This window comes from Ambystoma mexicanum, chromosome 9 (genome assembly GCF_040938575.1).
Source record: "Ambystoma mexicanum isolate Mex_15411 chromosome 9, UKY_AmexF1_1, whole genome shotgun sequence".
Taxonomy (NCBI): Eukaryota; Metazoa; Chordata; class Amphibia; order Caudata; family Ambystomatidae; genus Ambystoma; species Ambystoma mexicanum.
The window spans coordinates 660,754,262-660,774,507 of NC_090931.1; the positions used below are offsets into that span (position 1 = coordinate 660,754,262).

General features: G+C 49.7%; 1 protein-coding gene across 2 annotated transcripts in view; it reads right to left on the reverse strand.

The window, feature by feature from the left end:
• ORC2 (origin recognition complex subunit 2) overlaps positions 1–20,246 on the reverse strand; it is a 369,154-nt gene that overhangs the window by 223,437 nt on the left and 125,471 nt on the right. For both annotated transcript variants that reach the window (XM_069615439.1, XM_069615438.1), the window contains exons 8-9: positions 14,496–14,677; positions 13,801–13,899 (exon numbers count right to left, since the gene is read on the reverse strand). In XM_069615439.1, coding sequence (XP_069471540.1) covers positions 13,801–13,899; positions 14,496–14,677 — 281 coding nt within the window. The remainder of the gene's footprint in view (positions 1–13,800; positions 13,900–14,495; positions 14,678–20,246) is intronic.

The following is a 20,246-nucleotide window of genomic DNA, read 5'->3' on the forward strand; positions in this document are numbered from 1 at the left end:
CAGGCTTCACGATTGAAGCTATCTTCCAGCTGGCCCTCCCACCTCGCATGCGTCATCAGACTGGCGTCATTGCACCAACGCCGTACCCTGCCGTCGCTGGGCGCGCCGGCGGTCCGAGACCGGACTCGCCTGCGACTTCCTCCGACTCCATAGCGGCACGTTCTTCCCTCGAAGGAACCTCCTCCATACCTGAAGGCACCAGCGGCACACTCGGTAAGTCTTTGTTACAGTAGTTAAAGTGTATTCCATTATTACTGGGTCCTAACACGCCAAGAGCAGCCTTGCTCGAGTGAGGTAGAGCCAGTTCTTGAGTAAACTCACTACAGTTACAGTTACACAGGGTCCCGTCTGGCTTCGATCCAAAGTCTATCCCGCTACAATGAGGCAAATGCTTACACGAGCCAGATGCTAAATCCTCGTTCATTACGTTACTGGTGCCAACATTTACATTCTCGCTCGTTGAAGTACAGGAATAAAAACAACTTACTTTTCTGGGGTAATTTGCTGCACTGCAATCTCCATTTCCTTCATTCCCTCCAGGTCGTTTGCGTTTCTTCTGGGCCCGCATTCTAGACACAGGAGTACCGTGAGCAGCCATTAGTTAAAGGCGCCGGCGCCACTCGCCAAACAGCCTAACAGCCTAACAGCGAGTAAGTCCAGCCCTTTTTCCACAGGGCTTACGCCACAAGGGCGCGTGAGGCAGCCTTTTAAGGTCAGCTGGTCTCAAGTCCTTAAAGGCACATGCACCTCCGCAAAGCACAGGATACAGGAGCTCTCTAATCACAGTACACTCGCCACAGCCTAACAGCGAGTAAATCCAGCCCTTTCACCACAGGGATGTACTTTTAAGGTTCCGGGAAATCTTAAATGTTGCCACCAGCATAGCATGATCACTAAGGCTTTCCTCTAAGATTTTGAATTCCATTCAACATTAAAAAAAAAGTGCCATGTGACAAAAGCATAATCAATGGTAGGGTATGAGGAACCTCTTCTCCACGTTGGTGCTGCAGGAACATCCCCACACAAATTACGATTTAGGACTACTAAATCCCAGTCATTCATGAATTGGCACCAAACTTTACCGGCTGCCATCTTTCGCTTTCCTTGGGCGATCTGCGGCAGACCCTCTCCAACACAGAGTTAAAAATCCCCCTTAATTATTATGTCATCCCTCGGATACAGTGTTCTACATATGATAAATATGTCCCACAATTTCTGTAAAAAGACAATTATTGGCAAATGAGCTGGATTCCAGTAAATGTTTACCAATAAGGAACAAGTTACTTACCTGTAACTGTTGCTCACCAGCATGGGTCTGGCATGGATTCACATGCTCATGAATATTCCCAGTCAGGCTGGGAATCCTCGGTAAAGAAAAAAATCAGTATCAGTTTTGTTTCTGATCTGTCTTTCTTAGTAGTAACCAATCACTGATCTCTGGGTCATACTGCCCCCAGCCAATGACTGCCCTCTCCCTAAGCCCCGCCTCTGGCCGCCATCCTTAGATTTGGTAGCACGCCAAGTGGCAGTATGACCAAGTGAAGAGCCGCAGACGGGTAGGTGGGAGGGTTCGCATTTGAGTCCATGCCAGACCCATGCTGGAGAACAACAGTTACAGGTAAGTAACTTGTTCCTTCTCCGGAATGGGGTCTGGCATGGATTCACATGCTCATGAATAAAGAATACATAGCAGTATACACATGCACAACCACGGGAGGTGGCAACAGGCTCAACATTAAGCAATACAACAACTCAGCATTAAGCATCTCTTACCTCCTCACCAGGCTCACCTTAAGCGAACAGGTTGCGCAGCACTGCTTGGCCGACCCTGGACTCCTCCCTGAAGTCCCGATCGACGCAGTAGAATGTTGTGAAGGTGTGCATCGACCTCCAGGTAGCAGCTCTGCAGATGTCCAGCAGGGGCACACCAGATGGGAACGCCGTGGTAGCAGCGATCGCTCCGGTCGAATGGGCTCTCGGACGGCCGGGCAGCGGTCGGTTTGCCAACCGGTGACAATGCATGATGCAACCGGAGAGCCATCTGGAAATGGAAGTCTTCGAGAGAGCCTTCCCTTGATTCACAGACGCAAAGTTCACAAACAGTTGTGACGTCTTCCGAAAACTCTCTGTGCGGTCCACGTAGAACTTCAGCGCTCTAGCTACATCCAGCGAGTGCAAAGTCCTCTCGGCCGGCGTCAAAGGCGACGGAAAGAAAACTGGTAACACCAAGGGCTCGTTGAGGTGGAAGTCTGACGGCACCTTGGGCATGAAGGAGGGGTGCGTCCTCAGCACCACCCTTGTGTCATGAAAAGTCAAGTATGGAGGCTTGCAAGATAGGGCCTGAATCTCTCCCACTCGTCGTGCAGAGGTGATGGCCACGAGGAACGCTGTCTTCCATGACAGGAACTTCAAAGGCGCCGAATGCATAGGCTCGAATGGGGCTCCCATGAGCCTGGTCAGCACCACATTAAGCTCCCACACCGGGGCAGGAGCCTTCACCGGCGGGAATGATCGGAATAGTCCCTTCATAAATTCCTTCACCAGGCGATGAGACCACAAGGACGCCCGTCCCGTCGTCCTGGTATATCGGGGAGATGGCAGCCAGATGTATTTTTATGGAGGCGTGAGCCAGTCCAGCCTTGGCCAGCGACAACAGGTACGGCAGCACTTGAGGGGCCGTAATTCGCAGAGGGTTAATCTTCTGTGCACGGCACAAGACAGAGAACTTCTTCCATTTATGACCGTAACACTTGAGAGTTGAGGACGCCCTGGCCTTTGCAAGAACCTCTCTGCAATCAGCCGGGATATCGTACCCTCCAAACTTTAGTGCTGCAGGAGCCAGGCCTGCAAGTTCAGCGACGAGGATCATCCTGCACCTGGATTTCTTGAGCTGGTTGATGAGACGGAGCAGCAACGGCAATGGAGGGAACGCGTATAGAAACAGGCCGTCCCAAGGGAACGAGAAAGCATCGCCCATGCTCCTCGGCTGTGGGAACCTGCTGGCAAACCTCTTGCACTTGGAGTTTGTCGCCGTTGCAAACAGGTCGATCTGGGGTCTGCCCCATCGTTGGAAGAGTCGATCCACTTGATCCTGCCGCAGTTCCCACTCGTGGCACGAGCGCAGCTCCCTGCTGAGTGAGTCGGCGATGGTGTTTTTTATTCCTGCCAGGTGTAAGGGAACCAGAAACATCCCCTGGGCGAAGGCCCAGTGCCACAGATCCTGGGCCTCCTTGGATAGGGCTGGGGATCTGGTGCCCCCTGCTTCCGTATGTAGAACATCGTGGTGGTGTTGTCGGTGAAGATCCTCACCACTTAGTCCTTGAGGGACGGGAGGAACGACTTGAGCACCCAGAACACTGCTCGGAGCGCCAAGATGTTGATGTGAAGAGACCTCTCCTCCGGGAGCCAAAGGCCTCTTGCGTGGAGATCTCTGGTGTGGGCCCCCCAACCCTCCAGAGAGGCGTCCGTAGTCACCGTCTCCTGAAACGCCGGGGTTTGAAAGTCCGTGCCTGCAGTGAGGTGAGCCCGGGTGCCCCACCACAGGATCCCCCGACGGAACTCCTCATCGAGAAGGATCCTGTCCTCGAAGCAGCCCGTCGCCTGAAACCAGCGGGCGTCGAGGAACTCCTGAAGCGGACGCATCCAAAGTCTGCAAAGGGGCACAAGGTAGATGCATGAGGACATCATCCCGAGAAGGGACTTGATGGACCTCACCCTGGCCACGTCCGTGGCTAACAGGCGCCGCACCTTGCCCAGGATGGTCTTGGTCCTCTCCTCTGAAGGGGAGGGCAATTGCTCCGCTGTATCGAGCTTCGCTCCCAAAAACAGTGCTACTTGCGATGGAACCAGGTGGGATTTGGGGTAGTTGATGGAGAACCCCAGCTCCGTGAGCAACCGGACAGTCCTCGCGGTATGATCGACGGCGAGTTCCCTTGACCTTGCCCGGATTAGCCAGTCGTCCAGGTAGGGGTAGCTGTGGATCCCCTGCAGGCGCAGCCGCGCCACCACAGGTTCCAGGCACTTGGTGAAAACCCTGGGTGCCGACTTTAATCTAAACGGTAGGGCTCTGAATTGGTAGTGGTGTCCCTGAACCACGAACCTAAGGAACTTCCTGTGCCTTTTTAGAATGGGGATGTGGAAGTAAGCATCCTCCAGGTCCAACGACGATAGGAAGTCGCCTTCCTCCAGCTGTCCCAGCACGTGCTGGAGGGTGACCATCCTGAATTTCTGCGCCTTGATGCATTTGTTTAACCGACGCAGGTCCAGGATGGGGCGCCAACCGCCTGTCTTCTTTCTGACGAGGAAGTACCTTGCGTACACTCCGGAGCCGCGGAGCCTCCTGGGGACGAGCTCGATGGCACCTTTCTTGAGCATTGCCTTCACTTCCAACAGTAGTTGAGGAATGCAAGGGCATTTCTTTAGGAACTCCAGCGAGTGCCCGTTGGCCAGGGTGTCCAACATCCAACGATCGGTGGAGATGGACTCCCACACACTGACGAACTTCGTCAGCCGGCCTCCCACCGGGGTGCTTCGGTGGGGGCCCGACAACCCGGCAGGGTCAGTCTTGCTTGGAAGCGGCCTTGCCGCCTTGGCCTCCTTGGCGACGACGGCGGGAACCCCCTTGCTTGCCGCGACCTCTGTAGGCCCCCTGGGAAGAGGAGCGGGCTGCCTGGCGGTAAGTGGAGGAGCCACCGCTGGATCCTTTGGAGGCACCCCGTCAGCCTCCGGGGCTCCGAAAGGGCCGTCGCTGCTGAAGCACCCAAGGGCCCGGGCCGTCTCCGAGTCGGTCTTGATGGCCTGTAGAGACTCATCCACGCCTTACCAAAGAGGTTGTTGCCGTCGAACGGCATGTCCAACACTCTGGTCTGGACGTCCTGGCAAAATTCTGTCGCCTTGAGCCATCCTCGTCGTCGGAGGCAAACTCCGTTGCCTAGTTGGCGAAATCCGGTATCGGCAATGTCCGTCGCCACCGTGATGGCGTGATCCGACGCCACCTCGCCCTCCTGCAGAATTTCTAGGGCCTCTGCCCTCTTTTCATCAGGCAGGAAATCTAGCAGGGGAGCTATCTTGAACCAGAGCTCCCTGTCGCAGCAGGCCACGATCGCTAAGGCATTGGCCGCCTTAATCGTCGTCGCCGCCGACGAGATGACTCGTCGTCCCATAGAGTCCAACTTCTTGCCCTCGCTGTCCGGCGGGGAAGTGGAGATGAAGCTGCCGCGCCCGCTGCCTTCTTCTTAGCCGCTGCCGAGACGACCGAGTCCGGCGTGGGCTGGGCCCTGAGTCACAAGGGGGCGGCATCGGGGACTCGGTACTTCTTCTCGTACCTGTCCCTCTTGGTGGGTGTCATGGCAGGGTTCTTGAGGACAGCAAGCCCCTCATCCCAGATGTCGTTGAGTAAGGGCACCGCGAGGACCGTCTTCCTCCTAGCCTCCCGTCGTTGGTACAGAAACCCCTGCTTTTTCTGTTCTTCAGGGAAGAGCTGGAAGAGCTCGGATGCACTGGTTATCATGGCGTGGAAAGAGACAACCTCGTCGGCTGCGGATGCCCGCAGGGTTAGGGGGGTGAGGACGACGGGATGTCCGCCGTATCATTGCCACCGTCGCTGTATCATTGCCCCCCGTATCCGTCGCCGTATCCTCTCTAGGGTCCGGCGCGGGGGATGAGGGTTCCACCGGTCTCGCAGGCACGAAGGGCGGAGCGGGGTGGACTCTCCTCTTCTTGTTCGGAGGGCTTCCCGACAGGCCTGGTTCTGGCTCCTCCGTCGGGGTGCGTGGTAATCTCGTCCTTATCTTGGTACATAAGGATTGGATTGCCAACAAAATGGCTGCCGAGCTATCCTGGGGCTCGGGCAATGGCTGCGACGGACGGGATGGCCACTCCACTGGGCCCTGTTCGTCGTCGCTATCTTCGATCACGTCAGCAGGGACCGCCCCCTGGGATCGAACCTTCTCGAACCTCTCGTTGAGGTTTATGAACCTCTCGTTGAGGCCTATGGACCTTTCGTTGAGGCCCTTCTCGGTCTCCACCAGTTCCTCCTCAGAGGCTGATTCTGAGTCTGTAATGGCCACCAGCTCCCCCCCCTCTTTTTCAGCCGGGGGCTTCACGGGGGTCTTAGAGATGGGCTGGAAAGAGGATTCCCTCTGCGGCGGCAGGGATACTCTGGGCCCAGAGGCCGTTTCCATTGGCGTAGTCTCAGCCGGCTCCACCAGGGTCGCAGCGACCACTTCGGTAGAGGCCTTAGCCGGGTGAATCAAGGCCCTCACAACCTTAGGTGCGTTCTGGGCCTTCGCCTTGGGGGGAGGGTCGGCGCCTCGCTCCCCCTTCGAGATCGACCGGGTCCACTCCAGCGGCCTACCGGGTTCTCGGACTTCCTCTTCCCCGAACCAGAGCGTTGGCTCATGGTCGAACGTGCCGGGGAAGTAGCGCCCTGCTTGGCAACCGAAGAGCCCGATCTTTCGGTGCTTCCAGAGCCCGCAGACTCGCGGTGCTTGGCCTTCTGTTGGGCCCCCGTCGCCAGGGCGACCTCAAAGGACTTAGAAGCCCGCTCAGACTTCTTCTTCGCCTTCTCACTTGCTGTGCCCTTCTCCAGCCAGGTGGCGAGGAGGGAACGACGATCTTGTTTGGTCCGTTCCAAAAGGTTCTTGCAGAACGCACAGTCCTTCTCCACGTGCGTCTTGTCCTCATGGAGGCAGTAGAGACATCGCGAATGCTTGTCCTCCTTGAAAACGTTACGTAGTCCGCATCCAGGGCAGTTCCTGAACAGCTTGGATCCGGGCGTCGAGCTCCCTTTGTCCTGGGCCATGTCCGTTGAGGTAGGCCGCAGATCTTCCGGAATCTTCCAAGAAGTGTAAACTCGACAAAAACTTCACCCTTGAGGGGCGTAGAAAAATTCCGAAACGGGTCCCCGTTATCAGAAGTAGAAACGGTGGAGCTTGAGGCTCGATTAACCGAAAAAAAGAGAAATTCTCCTGAAAAAGCGTGAAAACGCAGTAAAAAACTCGAGAGCTAAACACGAGGACTCCCAACACTTGAGCGTGCAGTAAAAATCTGAGGATGGCTGCCAGAGGCGGGGCTTAGGGAGAGGGCAGTCATTGGCTGGGGGCAGTATGACCCAGAGATCAGTGATTGGTTACTACTAAGAAAGACAGGTCATAAACTAAACTGATATTGATTTTTTCTTTACCGAGGATTCCCAGCCAGACGACAGGGAATATTCATGAGCATGTGAATCCATGCCAGACCCCATGATGGAGAACCAACCTTGCTCCCCAGCTCCATCCTTTGATACAACTCTAATTATCATAATCCCAGTGACTTCTTCAGAAAGTAAAACTGAGCCCCTGAATACCCAATTTCTGCACATAACACACAGACCACCAGTAGGACGGCCCACCTCCACTGCTCTGGCCAATTGATGGTAAGATGTCAAACAACCTTGTCAACCATGTTTCTTGGAAAAATATCAAATCAAATGACACGAATGTGTAACGTTTCATGGCCTCATTACAAAAGGAATTAGATCCCCTAGAGTTCCATGAGAGTTCTAATCGTAGAGCTAGTAAGAGGTGCTGTTCCGCCATACCCAGTTTACGAAGAATCTGGGAAACTATCTCTGGAACCATTTCCAAAACTTTTGGTGGTGAATTTGAGGCTTTCGTCGTTTGATTAGAATGGGGGCGCAGCTCTGTGTTTCGATGAGGGGTTGGAGTTGGATCAGACAGATCTGAAAGACTTCTGTGATCAAGAACCCCCTCCAAGTCCACTCTGAACTCGCACTCAATATAGAGTCCAATCCTAGCCTAGATTTCAGCACAAGTTCTGCAGTATCAGTGTTGGGCAGGTATGGAAATCCAACTTGGTCGATGTCCATCGTTGTGATGTATTTTAGGCTTGGAATAGTTTTGATCGCTGCCAGGCAGTAGAGACATCGCGAATGCTTGTCCTCCTTGAAAACGTTACGTAGTCCGCATCCAGGGCAGTTCCTGAACAGCTTGGATCCGGGCGTCGAGCTCCCTTTGTCCTGGGCCATGTCCGTTGAGGTAGGCCGCAGATCTTCCGGAATCTTCCAAGAAGTGTAAACTCGACAAAAACTTCACCCTTGAGGGGCGTAGAAAAATTCCGAAACGGGTCCCCGTTATCAGAAGTAGAAACGGTGGAGCTTGAGGCTCGATTAACCGAAAAAAAGAGAAATTCTCCTGAAAAAGCGTGAAAACGCAGTAAAAAAACTCGAGAGCTAAACACGAGGACTCCCAACACTTGAGCGTGCAGTAAAAATCTGAGGATGGCTGCCGGAGGCGGGGCTTAGGGAGAGGGCAGTCATTGGCTGGGGGCAGTATGACCCAGAGATCAGTGATTGGTTACTACTAAGAAAGACAGGTCAGAAACTAAACTGATATTGATTTTTTCTTTACCGAGGATTCCCAGCTGGACGACAGGGAATATTCATGAGCATGTGAATCCATGCCAGACCCCATGCTGGAGAACCAACCTTGCTCCCCAGCTCCATCCTTTGATACAACTCTAATTATCATAATCCCAGTGACTTCTTCAGAAAGTAAAACTGAGCCCCTGAATACCTAATTTCTGCACATAACACACAGACCACCAATAGGACGGCCCACCTCCACTGCTCTGGCCAATTGATGGTAAGATGTCAAACAACCTTGTCAACCATGTTTCTTGGAAAAATATCAAATCAAATGACACGAATGTGTAACGTTTCATGGCCTCATTACAAAAGGAATTAGATCCCGTAGAGTTCCATGAGAGTTCTAATCGTAGAGCTAGTAAGAGGTGCTGTTCCGCCATACCCAGTTTACGAAGAATCTGGGAAACTATCTCTGAAACCATTTCCAAAACTTTTGGTGGTGAATTTGAGGCTTTCGTCGTTTCATTAGAATGGGGGCGCAGCTCTGTGTTTCGATGAGGGGTTGGAGTTGGATCAGACAGATCTGAAAGACTTCTGTGATCAAGAACCCCCTCCAAGTCCACTCTGAACTTGCTCTCAATATAGAGTCCAATCCTAGCCTAGATTTCAGCACAAGTTCTGCAGTATCAGTGTTGGGCAGGTATGGAAATCCAACTTGGTCGATGTCCATCGTTGTGATGTATTTTAGGCTTGGAATAGCTTTGATCGCTGCCAGAATCGCTGATCAATTCAGCTGAGCTTTCCCCTTATTATTAGTCGTGGAGCGGGACAGATACAGATTCAGTCCACGAGGTACCATCTCATGCTTTTCCATTTTGTGGTCCCCTGATTGCTCCATACTTCTGCTCTGTGAAGTGCACTCCACTTCACCTTTCTTCTCTCTCTGGACTACCCCTGCAAACAAAGGCTTTTCGACAGAAGATTTAGAACTAATGGAGTTAGATTCTATATCGACAAATTGATTTGGACCCACTCCCTCTGTACTCAGTAACTCAGTATAGCCTCCCATTGCAACAGACGTTATCGTAATGTTGCTCACCCCCTTTAGCTTAGATTTTAAGAAGATTGGCGCAATCTTTACAGGGGGCTTAGCTTTTAAGAAGATAGGAGCGATCCTTAAGGGATGTTTAATCGGCTCCGTTTGAATCCCCACTGTAAGCTGTCCCACTTCTTGCTCATTTATGGACAAATTAGGGGAAGAGGGTTACATTAAGCTTCTTTTAAAAGTTTCTTATGGTCTTTCCTTCCTTTCGAATTTTAATTTTCTCAGAGGACTCAGCTGTTTGCCCTTTAAGATTGCGGATAAATCGATTGGTGGCACATGATTGATTCTTTATCTTTTTTATTATCGGGACGCCTTTTATGATATCTTCAGTTGTAACTTCCGAATCGGAGGCTTTGCTTGCTGCCTGGAGTTGTTTTCTCAGTTTTCTTTTGGACTTCCCATTACTTTTCTTTCTTCTTTTTTGAGGTTGAGCTTTCGGTTCGTTTATGGCCGAGACCCCTTCCTCCAACGGCTGTCCAGCCAGGGATCAGGCAGCCTCTTCATTCTCGACCAATTGAACTAACTGTATAAATTCATCCATAGTCGAGATTGAGAGTGGAGTATCATCCATTTCCTGGTTTGCCAAAGTAACCTGAGACCGCTTAGAGCATCTCGAGCATTGTCCTAGAAGTAAATCACTGTTGACTTGCAATACATTTTGATTCAGGTTTGCCAAGACTTCCCTAGCTTCCTCCCAGTTGGAAGTTAATGCGTCCAGTTTATGTGATGGAATTGCAGATGGTTTGCGGAATTCGGAGAGAATTTCTTTAATGGAGTCATTCACAGCTGATTTAAGAGTCACCAAAGAGCTGTCATTTGTTTCCAGATCCTTGGTGGTCTCCAACAGGAATCCCGAGTGTTGTTGAACTTCGGATTTGATGTTTTTCAAAGACATTCACAAGGGAATGTAAAACAAAGTTGAGGGCTGTCATTGTTGAAATATTTTGTGACCCTTCCTGAGGACTGTTCCCTCTCCTTACCTCCTCCAGAACATCCTGCTCTCTCCAAGTAGCTTTCTCCCGAACGTCTTTTGCCAGTCTAGACATATCCAAAAATGCTGAGATCGCATTCAATTCGAACGACGAGTCTAGATTTGGTAGGATGTTAGAGTTCACCAACTCTTCTTCCAACAAGTCAATTCTTCGGTCATCCTGAGCCAGGTCCTGTTGCGGGGGCTTCACTGGAGCCTGGACCTCATTGCCCGCCATTTCCCTTGCACTCGACCCGATAGAATTATGCTCCAGGGGGAAATAATTCTGAATTGTGTTTTTAATAGATGTGGCCGTGAGGGTATAGTCCCGATTTAGGGACAAGCATTGCTTCAGGGCTGGACCAATGGGTGTAGATTCCCCCAAATCTCTCTGGGCAGAGATGTACGTTGAGGCTAAACCAGAGCTCGAAGGTTGTTGATCATCATTTGGGAAGAGGCTTTGCTTTCTAAAAAAAGCCTCCCTTACCCCCCCTTCACACCGGCAGCAATCTGAATACTGATCTATTTACCGGAATAATGTTTTGCCCCGGCCGCCTGACTCCTCTATTTCAGGAGCTCGGATATCAATTCCTGCAGAGGCACTCTGCAAATTGTAGCTCTTTGTCATGGTGATCAGTCCCTTAATGTTTTTATTTTGATCAATTAGCGTTGAAGAGCGTGCACCTTCAAAAAAACACTGCACTCAGAACTCAGCTATACCCTGATCGGGTTTACGCGGGTCAAAGGCGTAACGCAAGCAGACCCCGCTTGGCCCTCCCAAGAGTCGAAATCCGAGAGCTGAGGTGCTGAAAGCGACTTGCTCGGCCGAGTCTTGCTTTGCCGGAGACTCCCAACACCTTCACTTTGTCCACAGTAGTCAAGCCCGTCACCACAAGCGTAGCGAACCGCAGTTTGTCTATTGGCAGAAAACCTCAAAAACAAACAACCAAGCATAGTCCGGTGAGTTGATAGCAAGCAGTCACAAACGGTGTAGATTTAAGGACGCGGGACAAGGGGGGAGGGGTGAGGGAGCTCCTGAACCAGAGTCGTTTGGATTTTATGGTCGGGTAGTTCACCCAGGCAGACAATTCAAAACTGGTAAATCAACCGGGATGACTACTTGGATTAAGAGACTCGTCAGGCTATGGCAGTTTACTGTACCTTAGAGTTCTAGCATAATCATACAGCTACCTTCGGCTTGAATGGTGGTTGAAACTGCATAAAAAGGCTCTAGACCGCAAGAACTGCCACAGACTGCAGGTATCACTCTGCGGCCCGCTCTGCGGCCGCACTGAGTTTTTAAACACAAGCTGTTCAATGCATGCTCCTCCTCCAATGGACATAGTAGAAATACTTGGGTGCAAGGAAACTTAACATTGCCACAGGCTACAGCTATCACACTGCTGCCTCACTCCTCAGTAAAAGGTACTACAGTTAGTTTAGGTAGTCTTAAATGTTTGCCCATAGACTAACAGTACACAGTCAGTAGGCTGCTCGCGGTTATGCCGAAAATTGAGAACTGTTACCAACATCCTTGCCTTGGAGAAGGACTGGACACAAAGCCCCAACACCCTGGAGAAAATAATCAGCGACAGACTGAAGGTCAAATGTCCCCCTCCTAAGCATGTGACCCCAGTTGTAATAAATTTAGGAAGCCCAGGAGTCCTAGGTGCAAAGATCAGATCTGGTGTTGGGTTTTAATTTTGGTCGCAGAGCTATTGTTTGTTGCAGGGTCTGGAAACGGCTGTGCTAAAAAAGAAAAAAGAAAACCTTGCTTGTGGCGTCAGATGTCCCCATTCAGGCAACTTACAAAGGGGAGAGCAGGACAGCTGTACAGAAGCACAACAGTGAACCTTGAATTTGATGACAGGCAGCTCCGGTGAGGACAATGGGGAGCAGGACAGGATGTCCCACAAGGAGCAGCAGTCGTAGCCAGCTTTAAGCAGCAGCAACAATGACGCTAGTTCAAGCAGGCAGCAGGGACTTCCACGTAAGGTCCAGCGAGTATCGTGGGTCGAGGAAGCTGGATCAAGTAGCAGGAAGGAGCACAAAGTCAGTGGACAAAGAGGCAACGTTTCACCCACAGGAGCATGAGCATGAGCATTCAGAAGCACAGCCAGACTCAAGAGGTCTCTCCAGCACCTTTCGCCAAATCGATTAGATGATCCCACCTGCAATCGTTTGGAGTGTCTCTAGACAAAGAGATAGACAGAGACACATACAGCGAGACAGAGAGAGACAGACAGAGACAGAGAGATAGAGATAGAGAGAGAGAGAGAGAGAGACACACACACACAGACAGAGAGACAGACAAATAGAGCTGGGAATTAGCCCAGTCAGTCAACATCTCTGCACTTTCAACGTTTATGCAGAAATCTGAACAGGATGGGCCATCCAAACTCCACTCTGCACAGGCCTTGCATAGTCAGAACATTCAAAACAGCACACCCCTTATTAAAAACATGCATATTCCCAATGCCAATAAAATGGGAAGGCCACAGGACTTAAAATGCCTTAGTAGTCCCTTTGCTCTTTTTCAGGGACTATGTGGCTACCAGAGCGGTGAAGTCAAAGTAAAACACACAGCTGCCACAAAGCTATGGTCCACCACACTGTGGGTAAGAACACCTACCCAATGACAAAACGGTCTGCTTTGGGAGAACCCCTGCCCTGGTAGCCACTAGGCAACCGAGGGCACATTTTCAAAAAATACAGTTTCAGCTTTCAGGCAGACGTCAGTAGATGTATGTCAGCAAAAATAAGTCAGGATGCCAAAAAGCCAACAAAATGTACAGGGAACTACTAAAGTTAGCAAAAGGAGAGCCAATAGGACTGCGTGGCCTAACACTGATGCAGTCTTCCTCGCTTTCAGTGGAGTAGTTCTGAGATCTGCTTCATCAAAAACAAAGCAGAAAGTGGGAGGTATGTAGCTATATTATGTGACCACTAATTTTGTGATTGCTTACCTCTGCTTACCTCTCGGACTGTATACTCTTGGCTACTCCTTGATTAAATTCCTACAACTACATGCTAAATCATTCTAATGCTCTCAGCTAAGTTAACCATCACATTATTGTCATTTAAGCCTTATAGTTTAATATAGGTGGACAATCATTTACAACCATTTTCCAAAACTGATTTGTATGCATTGTCTATTTCTAGCCAAACTTTGAGAAAATGTGTTTCAGGGTCTTAAAATCTATCATAAACAGGACAGTCATATTATTTCATTGAAGTGTTTTTTTTCAAAGCAGACTTCACTCTTTGCTGAAGCGAGTTGAATTTACATACACAGGGAGAAGGCTATACAGTAGTCCTCACAAAGTAAATGACTTTTACTGGACCAACATAACTTACCTGGTCAAGTTTGGGTGTCCGTAACCTCTGTAACGTTCTATCAGAGGTCAGCACCTTTGAGCTGCTGTGAGCTTCAAAGTACTCTTCTACTAGCTGAGCCTAAAACAGACAAGAGGATTTTACATTCATTTTTGAGGTCCATGAGCTGTGCACAACTGAAGATTAAAACAAAACCTTCTATCTTCCCATATCCTCCTCAGAGAGCCTTGCCATATCAGTACAGGAACATTATTTGTCTTTTTGTGAAGAGCAAAAGATCACCCTTACAATAATATGAAGGAAACTATTGAAAACAAACATTCCCTTGACTGACACCTTGTGTTCCAGGTAGTGGGTGTGTGAGTGGTCATGTAAATTTGACTGTGAAACAGTATAGACGATTTAGAGGCAAGCCACCTGACACAGCATTTAGTGCTTGTGCGCAGTATGTATGGGAGTTTATGTCAACATGACCCGATTCACAGTCTACACTTACTGAGCAGTGACCAAGCAATACGAGAATGGCGGTGGTGCCTTGGGAGAGCAGTGCATACAAAAGTGAAACAGTCCTAAATATCACTGTAGCAAAACTAACCATACATGATCATGAAGAAAGCTGTACATTTAATTCCAAAAAACCACCACCGGTTAAGAAACAGTTCTAGATTGATGGTGTTCCTCCTACAAAAATGATAATGTCCATATCCTTCACATACCGCAGCAGCTTGCTTAGCTTTCTTGGCTGGTGTTTTGTTGGCAACCTGCGTTGCAGCAGCCTTAATGGGTGTCTTTCGATTGGATACTGCTTCGCCAGCACTCTCCTCCCGCTCGTCTGGCGATTCCCCTTCTGAGCCAGAGTCAGAGTAGTCGCTCTCACTCTCTGAACGCAGGGCTGGTGCTACAGACAAGAAATCAACATGAAGGGGGTGGCATATATAGTATGGCACAATCTCCACTGAGTGATATTGGAAATCATTGCAGAAATGCGATGGACGAGCTTTATAGCCGAGATACAACTTCCATATTTTAAAAGGAACAGTAAGCAGCATTTCTCACGCAAGCTCTGGCGCACCCCACCATCTGGCAAGGTTTCACCAGCTACAATGCCCCCAAGTAAGCGGCATTCTCATCCTTGGAGCAATGGTCTAGTTTCCAGTCACTACCATCAACCCTGGGAGACAATCGTTGCTTTTGTAAACTCATCTGAATGGATGAATGTTTGTTGTCTACTTACTGTTAGGGGAGTTTTCATAAAGTCCTACTGGTAGTAAGACTTTAGTAAGCTATCTCAGTGGTTTGTAGATACACAATCAGTCTGCACTAGATCAGGACCTTGGTAGAGTGCAGAGCAGTCAGGCTTATCTTAACAGGAAGATGTGACCTGTAGGTAAGTACACTGAGGACCTCATTACGACCCTGGCGGAATGGGTTCAACGGCGCCAGTAAAGTAAAGGTCCCGACGCCATTAAACCCATTCCGCCCTATTACGCGGTCCCCTAGCGGGACCCGGTCTGGACGTCTGGTCGGGCCAGACGTCCTTTGCGGGTCCCGCGAGGGGACTAGCATGTTAACAACGGGCCTGTCATTAACGGGCCCGTTGTTAACATGCTCCCCATTCCCATTGAGCCCTATGGTGGCTCAAATGGGAATGGGGATTGTCCGGGTCCCCTGAATGGGGAAATACCGGGCCCTCCAAAGTCGGAATGGCCCGGTATTTCCCCATTCAGGGACCACAGACCCGGACCAGAGTTTGGAGGCAGCTTACCGTTAAAATTGGCATGAGGCCCTGAACCTTAGTTAAACGGGCAAAACAAAAAAGCACTTACACATAGATTTATATAAAAAGTATATAATTATTATATTTACACCAGAATCACTTTAAACACGTCAGACGCTTACAGTAGAACACTTAGGAATACTTGAGAATACAATTCAAAGGGCACTTTCATGCTTGTTTTGGTTCACGGTTACATTTGTAGCAACGTTAGAAAGGGAAAAGACAATGTTATTGTATTATCGGTTATTGTGCACTCATGCAGTTTTCAACGGTTTATACGGTAGTACATTTACTCTGCAAACACATATAGCAAAGTCACTTAAAGGGAGAAAAATTGTTAGTGTAGCCAGAGCTTAGTTCAAGGTTCTAGAGAAAGTTTCTTCACCTAGTAAGTCTTTTAAGTCCAAAAACGCAAACCTAGCTAAAAGGCAGTTTGTAGAGGGCTTGAAGTCTTGACAATCAGCGAACAATGAAGAGTTCTTGTGGATTTCTTTCAGTTTCTAGAGTTATTGAAGCAGCAAGTCAACAACTAACAAAGGAGACCTTAAAACGGACTTGAAAAGGGGACACAAGCAGCAGCTTGAGTCGGAGGTAAGACTGTGTTGCCCTCGACTGGAGTGACTTCTTGGAATCAGGTAAGCAAAACCCTTTTCCCCAAAGTACCTTAGGTTAGTAGAAAATGTTCATGCTGGATGTCCCGCGATGTTGCAGCTTTGGACCGGACCTCCTAATTCCTTGGTCTGGTGACGGAAGGCACGACAATGGACAGGATCTCTCAGCAGCAGTCTCGAGGAAGGACCTGTAGCACAACTTTCAGCAACTTCTTGGTTCTATCTGCGGTTTTGGATCCTATCTCAATACACACCTGATCTGCAGCACCAACAAAGGACACGGATCGCCCAGTCAATCTTCTTCACTTCCTGCAGTCCCACACTCTGGTGAGGGGGGTCTGGGTGAGTTGGATCGGATCTCTGGAGTGTCCATACGGGTTCAGCAAAGAATTGGATGGATTCAGCCTTTACACGACGATGCACTCGAAATGCGCAGCAGGTCTCCTGGTATTGGGGTTCCACAGCTCTGGAAGCGCCTAGGACCTCGGGAGATGGGTCATTTCAAAGTTCATCTTGGGACTTGTTGTTCCCACCAGCCAAAGGGAAGGCAACGCTCTCTTCGGAGCTCCTCTGTTGCATAATAAATGCAGTGGTTATTTCACAGTGTTGCAAAGGGTTTGCAGGCATCTCTGGTCATCGTCTTCTTTTCCAGTGGTTGACTTGCTTTTCACTCCAAAAGCCTGACCTTTTATACAGTTCCTGCACACACTCCTCTGCAATCTCTCTCAGCATTTTACAGAAAGGGGCATTTGGCTGTCCAATCAGGACAGTCAGATCCCCTGTGCGAGCTGGACCTATTCAGGCACTCTGGCAGACAAATGACAGGGGGGTGGAAAATTCCTCCACTATTCCTGCCTGCCCAGACACTCTGGAGCCTAGGCGGGGATAACTACTCGTTCCCGCTAAAGGCAAAACACACACAGACCTCCCCCTCCCAGAATGGCAGAAGGGCTAACAAAGAATAACCATGCTAGTAATGGCGAAAAAAGAAGGTAGGCCCCAAGTTGGTAATTGGGTGCCCCCATTGTGCACTGAGGCTATGGACATAGACTGCAATACAAAAAATACACAATAGTTGGTATAACACGTCCACTGCCACCAACCATAACTAGGTGATTGTGTGACTAAAAAGTCACTGGAGCAGAGAGAATGGGGATACTAGTTATCCCTTTTGTAAGGAACACATGGTGGCAATAGTACGACTGACAAGTGACCACAGTTCAAGGGTGTTTATTGAACTTTTGCAAGGGTATGATAAACGTCAATCTAAACCTAAATCTAAAAATTGGAGCAAGCTATGCCCATCAAATAATAAAGAAAGCAGTCCTAGTAGAGTCTTGCCAACATAAAAGGGCCTATACTAAAAAAAACCTATTGCCAATCCTTACCACTAATTTACAAATAGAGTGGGGATAAGTTCATTATAAAGAAAGAAGTGTTCACAAAATGATAAGTCAGGATGATTGGGTCGTTGTCCTCTTCCCCACATTTTCAGCACGGGGCAACGCGGGTCACTCTAGCAAAGCATACACTCTGGCACTGCGGCACGTGGATACAGTTCCATTTCCACAGTACAGTACCTTCTGTATCCAAGCACCTTTATCCTTGGAAAGTCTCTTGACTCAGAGTGCCTGCTGTACAAAAATAACAAGGAAACATACTTTCTCCGTCAGTTTTCAAGTAGGGTGTTCACCCTGAACGCCCCCCCTCAGTCGTGCTCAGATCCCTTTACCCCCAATGTCCGAGAGTTCTTTCGTGGGTGACTCACGGTTCACCCCAGATCCCCCTCAGCCGGGCTCAAACCAACTGTGATGTATTTCAAACTATCGAAGACTTTTGAATGTGCATGGGGTTTAGCTTGACCCTTTGCATGACCACTTCGATCTCAATCTTCCTTTTCTTACATTCAGCATCAGTTGGATACTTATCAGAGACTTTTGAATGAGCGCCCTCATGGCGCCAGACCGCTCTCTAAATGGTATCTTGGTTTGACCTCTCAAAGTCCAGTTACTCTGGTTAGTTTCCAATTATATTCTCGCTGCTAATCGCAAACGCCTCACACACTGTTCTCTTCATACAAAGTGCCGTTTGCAACCTTGGTTCAAAACACAAGCTGGTTTGGTATCAGTCTCTCTGACACACCGGATGTGCTGTCTTTTCTTACGCCGCTTTGTTGTAGGAGCAAAGGACAGTACCACAGCGGCAATCGCTCCTCCCCACCTGGGTTATCGACGCGGGAGAACCCCGGGTACCTCCGACACACTGTATAGGTTTGATCAGCCTTCGTTCCTGGCCTTCGGTTTCTTATGTTTCAAGGTTCACAAAAGTAGTAGTCTTTATAGTTCAAGGGCATTTCCCTCTTTGTGACCCTCTCTGGTCTTGCTGTCTTTCTCCTTGTATTAAATTGCCATCTTGGAACTGCTGTCTCCTCGTGCATCCTGCCTCGCTCAGAGTGTGCATATATGCTCTAACTTTTATCGGTGTAGAGAAGTGTGATGAAGTCAGGTGTGTATAATGATCTGCAATTGCCTGACCGTGTTGTTGTGACATGTCAGGTATACGGCTCTTGTATTAGTCCGTTTGTTACAGTCACCTGGTCTCTGCGGAGGCATTGGGGCACGGTTGCAGCCCTACGAGGGATGAAACCTCTCTTGTCTGGCTTCACCCTCTGCGCCTATGCGAATGGTTGCGGCGGGACAGTGCGATTCCTGAGTAAATATAAGGGAGTTGTAAGTATGCAGCTTACATCCCTGACCCCCTATTCAGATCTCTTCTCCCAAGATGTGCCTTCCCAGGGGATGCACTAACTCTGGAGGGTTCACCTGTTGAATGATAATGGCAGGTTATCCGTCCTGCTGCTTCTGGCAGGGGCGCTTGTCTAATGGACTGAGTTCCTTCACTGGTCCCTTGTCGTGGTAGCCCAGGCCGGCTGCGGCTAGTCCACTTCTCTTGCTGGTAAGTGTTTCCATTGTTTTCACCCACCTGCTAGTTTTTCGACTTTTCGTTATTGTATTGGTGAAGTTCGTTGTTAATCTAGTGTCTGTTCAGTGTATAATGTCTCTTTCTCTGCTCTTTCCCCATGCAGGTGATGTTGTCCTTCCGGCGGTCGCTGCAGAGGTTGAAGCAGTACCGGAGATAAGAGGAGAGTAGTTACGATGGTCTGGTAACTGGTAAGTAACCTCTAAGTGTGTGCGTGAGTATTAATTGCAGCGCAACCCAAGATTACGTGTCGGTAGTTGTTCTAACCTTGTCTTGTCTTCTTTTCAGGAATTCGGCTTTCTTGGAATGAAGACCGCGGGTGCTGCGGCGTCGGGATCAAGCTCGGTGTGTTGCCTGAAAGATGGTCTGCTGCTGTGTAGATGAGAACTGGAGTCCAGGTAAGCAAGCGGCTGTTGTCAGGAAGATGGACTGCTGCCGTGTAGATGAGCACCAGGTTCCAGGTAAGCAAGCAGTTGCAGAACAGGATTGTACGAGGTAAGTCTGTTGCTGGTCCTGGCGGTGGTGAGCGTCTCGTTGCACGGAGGTGCAATGTAACGCGAAGCACCGGCCTGAAGGATGGAGCAGCTTATATAGCTGAGCCTCAGAAGCCATGCCCACCAGCTTCAGCCGGTTTGCCACACCCTGCCACTCCCTGAGTCAGCACGTCAAGACCCAGCCTAGGGAGCCACACCCCAGTAAAGTGCATGTTCTGGAATAAAGGCTTTCAGCACCTGGAAAGTTCTTGTGAAATAAAAGCACTCCTGCACTGAAATAAATTGTTCCTGCTCACTTCTTTATATGAGCCTGGCGCCAAAGGCGCCAGGACTGAGTCCAGCCAGTGCCCCTGTGCCTATGAGTCCCAAAGGGACATGAGTGGGACATGTGACCCATTGCCCCCATCACTAGTAGTTGGTGTGGTTTGTGTGTCCTGGGGCCTGTGGCCATGACACAGTTATCACTCACAGTGGCTGTCTGTGAGAAAGTGTTCATGTTCCCCAAGACGCCTCATTCAGGTGATCCTCCCGCACTGGTCCACACCAAGGAACTGGATCCAAAAGCGATGGCTGTGTCCTGGCCACCTGGATGACAGATCCCCGGGG